General features: G+C 46.0%; 3 protein-coding genes across 3 annotated transcripts; 2 read left to right on the top strand and 1 right to left on the bottom strand.

Annotated features, from left to right (window-relative positions):
• The first annotated feature begins 2,248 nt into the window (after nt 1–2,248).
• LOC131272733 (glucose dehydrogenase [FAD, quinone]) lies at nt 2,249–10,789 on the top strand. Its single transcript, XM_058274567.1, has 4 exons — nt 2,249–2,398; nt 2,520–2,646; nt 9,175–10,469; nt 10,538–10,789. Exons 1-4 carry the CDS (start codon nt 2,249–2,251, stop codon nt 10,787–10,789), a joined length of 1,824 nt encoding a protein of 607 aa, XP_058130550.1.
• A 601-nt stretch (nt 10,790–11,390) lies between these two features.
• LOC131259634 (uncharacterized) lies at nt 11,391–11,827 on the bottom strand. Its single transcript, XM_058261174.1, has 2 exons — nt 11,782–11,827; nt 11,391–11,638 (listed from the first exon to the last, which is right to left on the bottom strand). Exons 1-2 carry the CDS (start codon nt 11,825–11,827, stop codon nt 11,391–11,393), a joined length of 294 nt encoding a protein of 97 aa, XP_058117157.1.
• An 894-nt stretch (nt 11,828–12,721) lies between these two features.
• Nucleotides 12,722–13,085, top strand: LOC131259635 (uncharacterized). Its single transcript, XM_058261175.1, has 2 exons — nt 12,722–12,767; nt 12,841–13,085. The coding sequence occupies exons 1-2, from the start codon at nt 12,722–12,724 to the stop codon at nt 13,083–13,085; spliced, it is 291 nt and encodes a 96-aa protein (XP_058117158.1).
• Nucleotides 13,086–15,780: the final 2,695 nt, after the last annotated feature.

Raw genomic sequence — 15,780 nt, forward strand, 5'->3', positions numbered from 1 at the left:
CCAAACGAATTGCATTTGCATTTGATCAACGGTAGATCGAAGGTTTGCCCTTTGGGACCCTTGAGAAGAGTATTGACGCTCGTTGTGGCTTCGACCGCCGACTCGCCCACGCATGTTTAAAGTCGCACGAAATTCTCAAACCTCCCCTAGCCCCGGCCGAACGGTGGGGCATAATCATAATTTTGTAACCTTTGATTACACAAACTCCATCCGCCAACTCTGCTGCCACTTCGGAGGGGCAGACGACCTCGGCTAGACGAGCCGTCGAGATGGAGAACCGGGAGCAGTGGTTGGGCCACTTCGGCGCCGAAACCGGCAATTTTATCAAATCTTTCAATTATCCACCGAAATGCTCACCGTGCGGGTAAACGTGCTCCGTGTGCATGGGAGAATTATTCTTCACCTCATCCGATCATGGGGGAAAGATTGCTGAGGAGCTTCGGCGTGACGGTGAAGACGCCACGATTGCATCGGATCTGTTCGGTCGTGCTGCTGCCTGCATCGTTGCAGTTTTTCCCTTCCTCAGCTCAGCTGCATCTCGTTAGCAGTCATGTTTCGGTATTATCGCTGTTATTTTTCAGATGAAGATCCAATTTATATCTTCCGGCAGCCCGCTAGCTCCGGCATGATTGTTACTAGTTCGAAGTGCATTTGTGTTTTTTCCCGTTTGCATCTATTATGTTTCGGTGCAGTTTATCGCTTTTGTTTTTGTTTTGCTTCCATACCTTTGATGAAGATTAGTCGTCGGCACAACAACAGCAACTTCCCGGACATCTCGATTTTTCCGTGCGGCATGTTTTCCTCCCTTGTTCGTGTTTCACTTTTTCCCTCCTATTTTCGGACACAATCAGCCCCAAATGCATCATCAGCAGCATCATCATTGCCGACCGTCGTTTCGTTGTTCTTTCCCCACCTTTTGTTCGGCGGGTGGCTCGCATTGCAAATTGAATCGATTTCCACATCCCACTCGTCCGTCCGAGCGGGCTCCGGCAGCTCGCACTCCGACCGGACGGACGGGTTTCCGATGGCACGATAGGACGCAATCAGTGGCAAGTACGGTGTCGTGCAAAGTATGACGAGATTGATCGATCGCCAAAGCCAAACGATGGAGCCGTCTGGATGGGGTTGCTCGGCCTTGCTTCTTATGTTTCTTATGCTCCGGGGCAGCTTCCCATAGCGGTGAAGCTGCCGTCGCTTGACTCAACAGGCGTTCTTCACGACGCACGTAGGAGAGATGTTGGTTAATTGGAAAACAATTTCACCCACGCTGCTGGGGAGGAATAAGAATCTTCAGAAACCTTTCAATCTAGGCTAATGTGGGTCGTAGATAGGGTAGATCAACGTACCGATTCACTTAAAGGTCTTATTTTTATAACAAAAAGCATTCGTAAAAAGTCAGTCTGCTAGTTGTTTAATTTTTAGAAATCTCGATGAATGTTATTTAAAAGGAACAAACTAGAAGATAATATATGAATTTCACAGATTATCTCTTAAAATTCAACGTTCGGTTAAGTAAATGACAGTATTAGAACAGAGTTGAAACATACCTTTCAGAATGTTGACGAAACTATTTCAATGTAATAAATTCGGCAACCTTTTAAAACCCCATTTTAAAATATTTGCAAAGGGCAATGATCTTTATTTTTGCTGTTATTTTTGCTTTTTTCAACTATAACACGATATTTCATTCCAAAGATCACAACGGACTGGTTTTCTTTATTTTGCAAAGCACCAATAACCTTTCCAACCTTTCAATGCGGGATTCATACCGCGAGATCGCGAAACACTTCTTCTCATGTTCTTCGCATGCGCGCATGCAGGCGCGAATCCCTACATACACCGACACACTCCGAGTGGTAACCACTCACTTATTCTGCAAAAGCGCAACAGCCTTTTCTGCCGCTACAAGGTCCGAACCCGTCCGTTTCCGTGATGCAATGGAGATGGCAAGTCTTCAGATCGCACACAACGCAGCATCGAACCGCTCTTCATTCGAGGTGCGCGTCATCTCGGTGAACCGGTGTGTCCTTGCTCCGATTATTACCTCTCACACACGCGGCGTGAAATAAGCAAGAAAGATGCATGCGACCACCAGCCATCGGAATATGTCGGGCTCGTTCGAAAGCAGCTCGACCGCTTCCTTCAGGGCCAGCCAGCGAAGTGTACTTAACCGGAATGTGCTTCTCTATTATTTTGCAGAACGAGACCAGAAACCCCTTCGAGACCCTGAGGAACACGCATCGACAGGATGTCGTCCTGTGCGTGCCCTATGACGAGCCCCGTCGGGGCCACCCTGGCCGCGCTGTGCGGCGGTACGCAGTACATGCTGTTCATGGGCCTGCTGGAGGTGTTCATACGGTCGCAGTGCGATCTGGAAGATCCTTGCGGGCGCACGAAGGTAAGCAACCAGCGCCGGTGAAAGGATGCAACCCGGGGGTCGAATGCCCACTCCAAAACCGAATGGTGTTTATTTAATGGCCAGCGAACGACCTTATCCTACTTTTCCTTCCCTTCCGCAGGCCAAAACCTCCCGGAACGTGGACTACGAGTACGACTTCATTGTTGTCGGTGGAGGCTCCGGTGGGTCGGTGATTGCGTCACGGTTGTCCGAAATCAAGAGCTGGAAGGTGCTGCTGATCGAAGCAGGTGAGTTGGGATTGGCTTTCCTTACCCAAAGCACGTGGAGAAAGGACGCTACATAATCGAATGTCGGGTAACCGAAGAACAAGATTCTCTTTGCCCAACCATAGGCTTTCGATGCGATTCCTTGATTACAATCGAAACGTGCAGACCTTTCGCGTGCGGCAGACGTTTTGGATAACCGTCGAGGGCCTGAAGTTGTCCCTTGCTCTAGTGAGGAACCTTACATAGGATAGAAAATTAAATCAAATGGCATCGAATTTCCACACGTTCACCCGACCATGTTGCTGTGACGCTTCAGTCACGTTTTGAGGTTATGTTGAAGCAAATGGGCAAATTTTCTATTCCGTGGCCCGCTCGTACCGTCGCTCATTAGCAATCGAAATTGGAATTGCGAGACCCGATCGATATGATTGCGTGCGATTGGCACAAGGTTTTTGTTTTTTGTTCGTAGAATCTCCTTTAGAAGTGTGATGGCACCTTTCGCCACACGTGTTTAAGCCATACCATTTCCATTTCTAAAAAGCACACACGGGCAAATCTCCTTTCCAAGAACATCCTTCCATATCGGTGCTTACCTTAAACGTCATCGGAGGGACGAAGAACATCGCCCGGTAGCCAAACTCAACAAGTTCTAAGTGCGTTCGAGACCGACTACGTTCATCTTCAAACCATTTCGTACTCCATTTTGATTCAGTACACGGCCCCTGACAGCGCCATCTTCGGCTACCGGTTTCGGGCTCGAAAGTTCCCCGACCAAGTGGTTGCCGGTTGGCGAGATTTAAATCGCAATGACCATGGCCTCGCACGAGTCTCGTGCCATCGTGTGCCGCCAAGTTGTATGCCCAGCAGCACCGACACCAAAATGGAGATTCCTCTCTGGGGCCCCGAGATTGGCATTTATAGTGCTGCTCCTCCGGCCTTCACTCTACCCGCCCGAACAGCCCGCCTGAACCGGAGCCGGAGGCCAACGTTAAGCCATCTGACCCTTCTGCTCGCTCGGGGTTGACATTTACTTTTATAAAATACCGTTCCATCCCTTTTTTCTGCTCCCACTCCTTCCCCTGGGGAGGCTGGCGAAGCTCCCGGTGGGGACTCCCGGTGACAGTGCGACGACCCATACATATGTCAGTGATTGTAACCTTACGTCCGGGAGCTGGACGCTTATTGCTGAGCTGACTTTGGCCTTTCCCTCCCTTCCGTAACTCCTACCTTTTTCGGGTGTAAATAGCCGTCCTCTCGTTTTTTTTCGTTCACTTGTCTTTCACCCGGCAATCCGGCCCCGATGACATTTACTGCAGCATCACGTCGGGTTGTTAAGCCGCGAAGCATGAAACGAAACGAAAATCGGCCACCAGCTGGGACCCCCGGCACCACCCGCTCCCGAGAAAGGGCCTTTTTTCGGGGTCGCTAGCATTTCATTCCGTTCTTGTTTATTGCCTTTATGTTTTGGGTTTTGGCAGATTATTTTCTTCCCCCTCTTTTCGTACCGTGTTTATTGTGGCATTTTGTACATGCACAGTACATACGCTACGCCAGTGTGCGCATCTCTTCGGGAGCCGAGTAGTGGAAATCCTTGCACCAGATATCGAGCTCCGGGACGGTGGTCAAGGGTTCGTTTGACATTCCAGCATATTACTGCTTCGGCGATGGAAACGTGTTTCGCAGGGTTTATTTTTTTTCGCTGAGAAAGGGTATTTTTTTTCCTTAACGCAGAAGGATTATGCGACTTTATTTGTCGTTTCTGTTGGAAAAAGAAAAACATCATTGAAAACAAAGAAAAGCGTCTCAAATTGTCTGACTTTGTATTTGCTTCCTATGAAAACTGGATGGTATTTTGGCTTATCTCAAGAACCTGTTTCAAGAAGCTGTTATTAAATATCCTCGACGCATAAGTGTGTGAGTTTCGTTTAACAAAAAGTTTTCTTTAGAGTTACGTAACGTCTAGAAGTGTGGTTCAAGGTAACCTCGCATTGATATATTCCATTCATGAATGGTTCTTTACTTTTACATTGGCTCATTTAGTAAGTAGAACACGTTGTCTGCCAAACGTCTTTAGCACACTATTACTTTTTAGTAAAATTTTTTATTTGTTTATAACATTTATTAAACCGACGCTTTTCGAAGGCCAAGCAAAGACTTAGCTTCCCAAAGAATTAGTTTTTAATAATACTGTAGTTTTTTGTTGTTTGTTCATGTTCAAAACATTTTAGGAATAATGACACGTGGCTTTTGAAATTGGCAGTCAACATGATAAGGAATTCAGATGATTCAGTTGTTGAAGAGAACTTTTAAAAAATGTAGAAATTACTGAACCTTATTTGCAATAATTAAAAATTAAGCTTCAGGGGTTATATAAGAAGGAAACGATGGAGATCAACCAACGACTTGGGCAAACGACCATTAGAATGACGCGTTCAATGGTCACAATTCAACGTCAAGCGCATCGGAAACCAAATTGAACGGTCCGATCTCGTTCGCTTCTCTCGCGTCACGGATGATTTCACACAATTACAAACGATTTAATTTGAAGCTTGCAATTGGCCCGATGCAATTATCAATTCTCGCATCTGGCCTTGACCCAAAACTGTAGCATAAACCTTTAAGCATCGTCAGCGCGCTTTAATTGTCCAACGGTACTGCAAGCATAACTATTTCATATCCTCCATGGATCCGGCAAATGGAAGAATCGGTTGGAATACAACGAACCGTCTCCGGCGGCACATCCTAAAACACAGCAAGAACATCCAACCGTGCACGTGCTGTTACAATAGCTTCGACGTAAGCTTACACGACTCCACGGCGGGAACGGTACGGCGACGTCAGAAAACAGCACCGATCGATACCCCGATGGTGGGCCAAGATTCGCGAAACATTCCATTCCGCAGTGAGACCGCTCGCCTTCGACTCACGAGGAAACAATCATCTCTTGCGGCATCGCACACCGCCTCCGGTTCGTCTGCCCCCAAGATCCCGAAACCTTCGCCTCGCTGGAACCCGTGAGGTACATTCAGAGGAATGCAAAAGGAACTGGCGCGTGTGTGTGTGCTTACAAATGGGCCACTTCTAACGAACGCCAAACCGAAAGCCGCGAGATCCCCGAATGTGGCACAAAGTGTGCACCATGTTGCCTTTTGGCCCCGTTGTAGAAATCCAGCCGGCCAATTTCGAGCCTGGCATGCAATTGCGGGCGAAGGGCCGGACCAGCCGTTTTAACGCGCGACCGGTTGACTAATCGGCGGCCATCTCGTTAGGCGTGACCAGGCCGGAGCAGGCCGACACCGCCGGGCACCGGGTGGACGGATCGAACCGATTAGACACCGCGGGCCGGGACGCAATATGCATCCATCGGAAACCGGGGCACCGATTGGGAGATGTGCATCGCCCGACAAAAGAAAATAGACGAGAGCGGCGTTACAGCCGACGTTGCCGGCCAGCCAAAGTCTGAGAACTAGGTCGCAATTGGCCGTTCGGGAGGCTCGTTTATCGGCGCCGGTTGTTTGCTGCAACTCGCATCTGCATCTGCGTCCATCGATCTGGCGCGGCGCTGCAAGAAAAACTGCAAGCTTGGGTGGTATTGCACATGATTTGGGCCCGAGTGCCGTTTTGCACGGTTTGACACATTTGAAATAGTAAAAGTAAAATCACGATGGTTTTCCGTTTCGCCTATTTCGCGCACCATGACCGAAGTGCATTCGATTAGAAAATTAATTTTAGCTAATTAGCATAGAGCGTGAGCAATTGATTAGGCTTTTCCACTCGAAACGAGTATATTCAAAAGTGAAGTAAAAAAACGTTCATTCTTTTTCCAATCGAATGGTCGAAATGCATGTAGCTCGAAAGCTGCTTATAGCTGAAACAACAAATAGCCAACATTAAACAGTTATTCTTCCATAGTTCACTTCACATAGTTCACAAATCACTGAGTTATCAAAAAAATCACTATTCTATTTAGGATACGTTTCAAATGCTCCTACCAGCGTTGAGGTTTTTAATATCCAATTTTTAGCTTCAACTTTGGAAATATGATGTTTACGAAATACGTTTAGTTATGTTCTACTAGGAATATGAGAATTATGGCATAAGATAACATTATGCTTAACACGTTGACTGTCATGGCTATCAATTTGTATAGCCAATAGTCATTTTTGAAAAGTGTTTGCCCCTTTTATATAAAAATTGCATAAAAAATGACTGTACTAAAACACACTGTACAGTCAACGTGTTAAATTACTTATCACAACAGTTTGGTTTTAGCGATTTAAAAAAAGTTAGTTTAGTCGTTCATAAATGGAATATTCAGTTGCTTCACAGAGAGAGGACCTCAACCTACCCAAAAATGTACTTACATTTGATAGAAGGAACATTTGACTAATTTCAATCGTTCATTCAGTTTAAATTCTATTATCAATTTAAAACAAAATCAAATACGCTCGTTACTCACCCGTAAATCGATTCAATGAGCTGTAAAATCAAAATACATCAATCTACTCGGAACTCTACCACCGAGTGATGCACCCAATTCACCGCAAAACACCAATCACTCAACATGGCAGAAAGTCCATCGGGTCAACCCACGCGTATGCACTGATGCGAGTCGAATAGGAAATCCTGCCGCAACCGTCCCCTTCTCGTGTGTGTCTGTCATGTTCCACGCTGCGGGGAAAAGCGTCGGGAAAATCAATTACTTCCGAAATTGCATCACTTACCCTTCCGGGTACCGTCGATCCTCGGACCGGCATGCATCCAACAACACATTTAAAAAAACAAAACCTGTTACATGACCGCACAAATCTGATACATGAATGCTGAAAGCTGTTTCATTTTTTTATGGTTAGCTAGTGACATTCCGTTGTTCTGGGTGATTCTTGAAATTGCCACTAGTTGAAGCTGACGATGCGAGGCACATGAAAAACTGGACCATGGTTGGTGATTTTGATTGACATTGACCGACGGGCAATGGCACTGCATGGGGAAAAGACTGAGTATGTTTGTGGAAATCTGTGCCAGTAGTTTTGTTGCATGAAACAGTGGTTCGTAGGAAGAGGGTTTGTTTTAGACCACTAACTAGTTTTGAAAATTTTCATTCGTTTTTGTGGTATAGTCTATGCAAATTTTAGAAAAATATAATAGGCATCAAATTCCAATGAGTTCATGCGTACATAAACAAAACTCGAGCGAATGATGGCGTTTATGTCCAAAAGACAGCATTTTCTTGCAAACTTGCAAGCTCAGAATGAAATCGCGAAACATCACGATAAGAAAAATCTAACATCTTGCCCACGAGCAAACATGGAGCTATGCTGCACATGCCAAGCTTAACGGCATAGTCAGCATTTCAACGTACCCGCAGCAAATGGATCGTTTCGGTCGCCGACAAGCCGATTTGCCACACACCATTCAACCCAAACGGTTGCCCGGCCGAAGCCAACCTCATCGCACAATTGAAAAGTAAATGTTGTGGAAAATTCTTCGTTCGATGCAAAAATCCCACCCATCCGGGCGAGAAGACGAAAGCAAACGCACTCGTACACGAGAGAAAAACGCCACAACCAACCGTGGCAAAGGGCAACCCCGGAGTTGGTAGATCGGAGCAGAAGAAGCTTTTTGTACCGATTACTTCACTACTTACTATTTCATTCGATTCGAATCGTGGGGCGTTGGCCACGGTGGAGCTGGTGGGGTAATGCTTTCGTGCTGGATGAGTCTTTCCACATATCAAATATTGTTTCATCTTTAGCTCGGATTTCATCTTGTGCGCGTCGTCGTCGTCGTTGCCGATTGCAGACCGTGTGCGTTCGTGACAAATGTTGCCGCGGAATCAATTGTTTCCCTATCAGTTTAATCGTTCGAGTGTGTAAGAAGAATTTAGGTGCAGCGTCTAAATGGCGTATGTGTGTTCCAATTTCGGCACTCATGATCAAATGAATACTAACGAGACCCCTCATTTACCTTATGTTAATTGCTCACAATTTTGTGACATTTTTGTTTGGTTGATGCTTCATCGATTTAAATTATTTGATTTATTTAAATTTTTGATACACTTCTCCATCAGAATTTTCAATCTTGAATTGTTTTCAACTACTCTGTCCGACTTCCAGCAATAGTTTAATCATTTTCATGAACTGTACGAATATTGTATGGTAAACATTTGTTGTTATATTGACCAATAATTCAAATGCAGTTGTATAGCCTTTAAATTTGAAAAGATATTCAACACTAATTAATCCGATCGATTCTAGCTTTCAATGTTCATACATATCACGTCAAATAAACCGAACCTTTGGCGCAATAGGTGTACCAATTGACAGCTCGATTCGTTCGGATTGATTCGGTTGAAGACCTTGTTAAGGCTGACTGAGGCTCTATTTATGTTTTTCTCGATGTACAACTGTGATTTTATAAAGAAAACAAAAAATCATTTTGCAAACACATTCATTTGATTCATTGGTTCAACGAAACACTTGAATGAAGAATCGATTTAATTGTTTGACATATTTTATCTTCTTCTTTTCGTTTTGTTATTTGGCTCAGGTCCCGATGAACCGACCGGAGCACAGATTCCGTCCATGTTCCTGAACTATCTCGGCAGCGATATCGACTGGCGGTACAACACGGAGCCGGAGCAGTACGGATGTCTCGGGTCGCCGGAGCAGCGCTGCTACTGGCCCCGAGGCAAAGTGCTCGGTGGCACGTCGGTCCTCAACGGAATGATGTACATCCGCGGTAATCCGCAGGATTACGACGACTGGGAGGCGGCCGGCAACCCGGGCTGGAAGTGGAAGGATGTGCTACCGTACTTCATGAAGTCGGAAGATAATCTGCAGATCAACGAGGTCGACTCGAAGTACCACTCCACCGGCGGTATGCTCCCGGTCGGCCGGTTCCCGTACAACCCTCCGTTCTCCTACTCGGTGCTGAAGGCGGGCGAGCAGCTCGGCTTCCAGGTGCAGGACCTGAACGGTGCCAACACGACCGGCTTCATGATTGCGCAGATGACGAACAAGAACGGCATTCGGTTCAGTGCTGCCCGTGCCTTCCTTCGGCCGGCCGTGAACCGGGCGAACCTGCACATTCTGCTCAACACGACCGTCACGAAGGTGCTGGTGCACCCGACGTCCAAGACGGCGCACGGCGTCGAGATCGTCGACGAGGACGGGCACATGCGGAAGATCCTGGTCAAGAAGGAGGTCATCGTGAGCGGCGGTGCGGTCAACTCGCCCCAGATTCTGCTGCTCAGCGGCATCGGTCCGAAGGCCCACTTGGAGTCGGTGAGCGTGCGACCGATCCACGATCTGCCCGGCGTCGGCAAGAACCTGCACAACCACGTGGCGTACTTCATCAACTTCTTCCTCAACGACACCAACACGGCACCGCTGAACTGGGCGACGGCGATGGAGTACCTGCTGTTCCGCGACGGGCTCATGTCCGGCACCGGCGTGTCCGCCGTGACGGCCAAAATCAGCTCCAAGTACGCCGAGCGGGCCAACGATCCGGATCTGCAGTTCTACTTCGGCGGCTTCCTGGCGGACTGCGCCAAGACGGGCCAGGTTGGCGAGCTGCTCAGCAATGACTCTCGCTCGGTGCAGGTCTTCCCGGCAGTGCTCCACCCGAAGAGCCGCGGCTACATCGAGCTGAAATCGAACGACCCTCTTGAGCATCCGAAGATTGTGGTGAACTACCTGAAGGAGGACCACGACATTAAGGTGCTGGTGGAGGGCATCAAGTTTGCGGTGCAGCTGTCGGAAACCGATGCACTGCAGGCGTACGGTATGGAGCTCGACCGAACGCACGTGAAAGCTTGCCAGAACATGGAGTTCGGCACACAGGTACCTTCACAAAATTTGGGATCCTCGAGGACTACTACCTAACAGCCGTTTGTTTGCTTATATTCTAGGAATACTGGGAGTGCGCCGTGCGACAGAACACTGGCGCCGAAAACCACCAGGCAGGCTCTTGCAAAATGGGCCCCACCAGCGACCCGATGGCCGTGGTGGACCACGAGCTGCGCGTGCACGGAGTGCGAAATCTCCGAGTCGTCGATGCGTCCGTCATGCCGAAGGTCACGTCCGGCAACACGAACGCGCCGGTCATCATGATCGCCGAGAAGGGCGCCCACCTGATCCGTCGGGCGTGGGGTGCCCGCTAGTAACTGCCCGGAGTGACGCAACAGGCATCTCCTAGCATTTACAAGACGAAAGAAGGATTCATTACTAGTGTAAGCTGTTTGTTTAGGCCCGTGGCCTGACCCTGTCCCTGGTCGCTTGTTTAACGACATGGGTGGACTCTAGGAAGCTACATCAAAAACGTTCTCAGACCATCAGGCACTTTTCCACTCTCTACACTCACTTTGGATTCTTTCCCTACCCATGACCTAACGACCTACGTCTAGCTAACGCATAACGGATCGATCTATTTACTTCAGGGACCGTTCGAAAACAGAGAAAGGTACTTATTTCGGAAGTGCGATAAGACATCGGCATACGTAGCGGCTCGCTATTTCTGCGACCCACTTTCAAACCCGCACCCGTCCCGCTCAAATTGTGTTAATGTAAAGTTAAATTATGAATATCAATAAACGATAACTATGGTACAACTGAACAACAGGAACGTGGGCTGGAATTCGGATAAATCACACACATACATCGGGAACACATGGTTTGCCAAACATTTATTCATCTCCTATCACCCAGAATTACGTAATCCATCGTTAGGTTCGGTAAGCTCGTGAGGTCTCGCGTCGGTTGCTCCTACTGGTGCCTGTTGTTCAGTCGGTTGATGCGATTGGTCAACCGATTCGGGACTCCGCCAATGTTCGAGGGTACGGTAGCGTTCTCGGCACCTCCAACTCCACCGGCCGGGTTCGAGGGGACGGTCGTGTTCAGGTTGTTCGTCAGATCACCGGGATTGGTCTGATTACCACCCACCGGGACCTCTCCCATGCCCGGAGTCGTCATACCGCCTGGCAGCTGGTCCAGCTGAGGGGCAGCATTGATGGCTAAGGAGGGAGAAAATCGTTAGCAATTAGCATTAACTTAACCTTCCTGCCATCACCGTCCAATTGGCCCGATATTCCTGACTGCCGAACGCACCGCGCACGGCACTAAAAGTGCTCCGGACACTGACGGTGTTGGCACTTACCGACAACGACCAGCAGGATCGCAAAGGCAGCTACTTTGAAAGCCATTTCTATTGGAAGGGGATTACGTGGTTTGGTTTGTTTGTCGGTCTGAAGCACACACAAGTTGCGTCTGATGCCGTCGTACCGGCTGGGGGAAGCCATTTATACTCTGTTTCAACTTGCCACTTGTTGGGAGCTTTTTTCACCGGGGAACCAATCGGATAAGAAACCTCATACTGCTATCGCACGTAAGAATATTAATTATGAACCAAGCGTCTTACAAGCACCTGGCAGACGAACACTGTATGGGAATGCGTTATTAAATGCTCTTGATTAAACGTGTTCGTATGCACATTAGCCTCGATTACAATCCATTAAATTTTATGTACCTTTATTAAAATGGTTGAAAATTGATTAATCTAAAACATCGTCGAACTGACTGGAAGTTAACAGTGTGAAAGTATATAGCAACTGTGTTTAAAAAGAATGTAAGAAAAGAAAGAACAAAAACTGTAGTTTATATCATCTATGAACAGAGGATTAATTTATTTTACTCATTTTTTGCAAAAAAAATCACCCATGAGTTTTGCATATAGCTTTCAAATTTACAATGTGTTGATTTTCGTAATAAACTTGACATTAAACTATGTTTAAAAAAAAAAAGATACAAAATAACCTAAAACTCAAACATTTCTTAAACATACCCAACCATCATTCTTATGTATGCAACTAACGATAAAAATGTAATTTACCATCCACCTTCCGAACTACTTCAGCGTCTTATCATCATCATGGAAAAGTACACCAACTTGTAAAAGATATCGTTTGCTAATTGTCCTACACCCATCGGGTGTTACACTTGAGCACTATAAAAACGTGAAGCAACCCCGATCGAGGCAAGCATTAATCATACAGAGTTCCAGCACGAATCGCACGGAGAAAGTCAACCGAATTTTAACAATGGCGTTTAAAGTTGTTGCCCTCGCTGTCTTCCTGACCATCGTTGGTAAGTGTTTTGAACAGGAAGAATGTTGTTTACACCTGAATGCCATATTAACTGATTTGTGTTTTCCCCGTAGCCATCAATGCTGCCCCTCAGCTGGACCAGCTGCCAGGCGGTATGACGACTCCGGGCATGGGAGAGGTCCCGGTGGGCGGTAATCAGACCAATCCCGGTGATCTGACGAACAACCTGAACACGACCGTCCCCTCGAACCCGGCCGGTGGAGTTGGAGGTGCCGAGAACGCTACCGTACCCTCGAACATTGGCGGAGTGCCGAATCGGTTGACCAATCGCATCAACCGACTGAACAACAGGAATTAGAAGTCGTTCGAATGTGAATACGATTCCAATCTAGTTACCCACGTATGCTGATTACTAAATAAAACGATTCTGTTCAAAGTATCTGCATTTCTTCTTCTTCTTCTTCTTGGCGTAATGACCTCTCGGTCATGCCTGCCCGTTAAGGGCTTACGAGACTTGTTTCCCTGTTGTACGTTTATAGTCAGTCTTCTCGTACAGGGGAGGGTCCGGTCTCGGTTGGGATTCGAACCCACGCCGTCGAGGTGGTGAACCCCGGCGCTCATGGGCCGATTTTCTAACCGGCGCTACCGCTCGGCTGTCGCGGACCACCCAGTAGTATCTGCATTCCCATCACCAAATTTCTCGATGGATTCCATTTCCATTGTTGCTAGATCCACCCTGGTGTCACAAATCTTCATCAAACTAAAATGACACTCTCTTACTATGAGAAGAAAATGTTGAACTGACCAAAAGTAATAGAACATTTTTCAGTACGTCTGTGACCTGTGTTTTGTGAAGCTTTGAGGACAGTAATTTTTAAACCGTTCAGAAAATATTCAAATGTATTTACAGAAGCTTTGGAGCTAAATTGCATTGTATTATTGTATTGTATATAATTTTACATACTTTCAAATACTTTCCAGCTAAATTTTCAATTTTTAAATTCTTTTGAAACACGCAATACAAATATTCTATATTTCGGTTTCTAATGGATCGGGATTGTGTTTTTCACGGCCACATTTCCCACTAACCCTTTTAGTCATCGTTCTTTCACGAACATACCTTTAGCTGGCATGTTTGCTACTTGTATATTTTTCCAACGCACATATTCTTGGAAGTGATTTCCCTAGATGTATTTTTTCAAGTACTTTTTATTCTAGTATCTGTTCAAAGCATGTCTTCCAGGAATATGAAATCATTAAAGAGAGTGTTTCTTACTTAAAGTATGTGCGATTCTACGACTCTGTTTCCTCTTGTAGTATGTGATACGGTACATATACTCGGCATGCTAAGAGAAACTAACTATGTTCCGTAATCCCTTGAGCGAATTTGAACTGTGTTTCTTTTGTAGGATACGGCGGCGTTGGTTAGTTTGTCGAACGAATCGTCATTGTTTTGAAAAACACTCTTCTGCATTAGTAGCACTGGGTAACAGCTTTTATGTAACAAAGAATTTATGTACGTGTATTGGAATAAATTTTCATAACGTAGAACATTATTTCAAAGAAAATGCGTATCCTGCGGCCTATCCTTAATTGATATGCCACTGCCGATGACTACCGATTAATAAAATAGTTTAGCGTAGTTCCTACGAATTACTCAATCATACAGCTATATGCCACACCACCCTTCATCTCTAACAGTTTTCCAATTTCACCCATATCCAGTAGCGAAAATGGCAAAAAATAGAGATACTCCTCTATTAAATCATTAATTTCTTTCAATCCACCACATCTCTGTAAAGCATTGCTTAAATTCCTGGTACTTACGTCGTAACAGCCAAACCAGGCTATCAAATGTATTTCCATTAAATCGTTGCGATGATATAGTCAACGACAGCTTATCGTTACATTCGGTATAATCTGTGTAGTTGAGCGTTATCGTGTCTACTCCCACGTGGCATCAGCACTCCTCAGTCGGGAAATCGATTTTGGAGCAGTTTTCAGTAAATTTTCAGATTACTAAATCATTCAAATTGCTCCAACAATGGGACTAAAATTGTAACAACCATAGCCACAGTGCACTATACTGTATAGGGCAGCAATATGCACTTAGTACGAGGAAGAGTCAATTGATAATTCGCTAAAATTGTCCATCACGGCATGTCAACCTACATGTCACATACCAACGTTGTCGTTGTCTACGGTGAGTATAAAATCCACCATCCGGCCGAGTTGAGAGTTACAGTTGATAGTTTCAGTGTTCTAGCAGTGTGGTCTTTATTTGCAGAATCGTTAGTTTTGTTCTCAGTTTTCCTTACTGTTGAATTGTGCATAGGTAATATATTGGAATACTAATTGATTTATGCTGGAACAATTTCTTCGTGTTAACTGCGGTATTTGTAAGCTCCAAAGTACGTTATTTGTTCCTCTTTTTGTCGTTCAACATATGTTTCTACGGAGACTTTTTGAAGTGCTGTTTTTTTTAAGAGCTTTCTCGCCATCCTTGTCACTCGCCAATAACAATCTCCTTTAATTTGTATTGGAGCACTAAAACAGGAAACTAAGAAACGTGGTATTTAGAGAATATATGGAGCAACGCAGCATATCTACTTTTCGAATGAAACCGTACAGCTAAATGTAAAAGACCTACCATTTTCCAGCGTACCGTCAAAAAACTGCTCCAATCTTCTCCGACTTTGGCTCATATGTCATCGTTTAGGTTAGGAAATTGCAGCTCCGCTATATGAACATTGAGTGAAACTTATGGCAACAAACGACGGCCTCCCATCCGCTGTCACCATCCTTTCCAATTTATCCTTCGTGTTTCCACAGTCTGGTAATATTTTTTTTGTCGGTCCGTTTCTAAAGAAGATTGGCTTTCAATGTGCCGAAGCCCGTCAGGGCACGCCAGGGCGGTGTAGCACTTTCACATCGAGTTCCATCGTGAGCATCTCCTGTGAAACCCTTGCCTTAGATACGTTCGGGCTTTCCTATACAGACGTAAACGGAACGCCTTTTCCATCCGCCTCTTCAATCGTTGGGAAAACCCGTTG

The sequence above is a fragment of the Anopheles coustani genome, chromosome 3 (genome assembly GCF_943734705.1).
Source record: "Anopheles coustani chromosome 3, idAnoCousDA_361_x.2, whole genome shotgun sequence".
Classification (NCBI taxonomy): Eukaryota; Metazoa; Arthropoda; class Insecta; order Diptera; family Culicidae; genus Anopheles; species Anopheles coustani.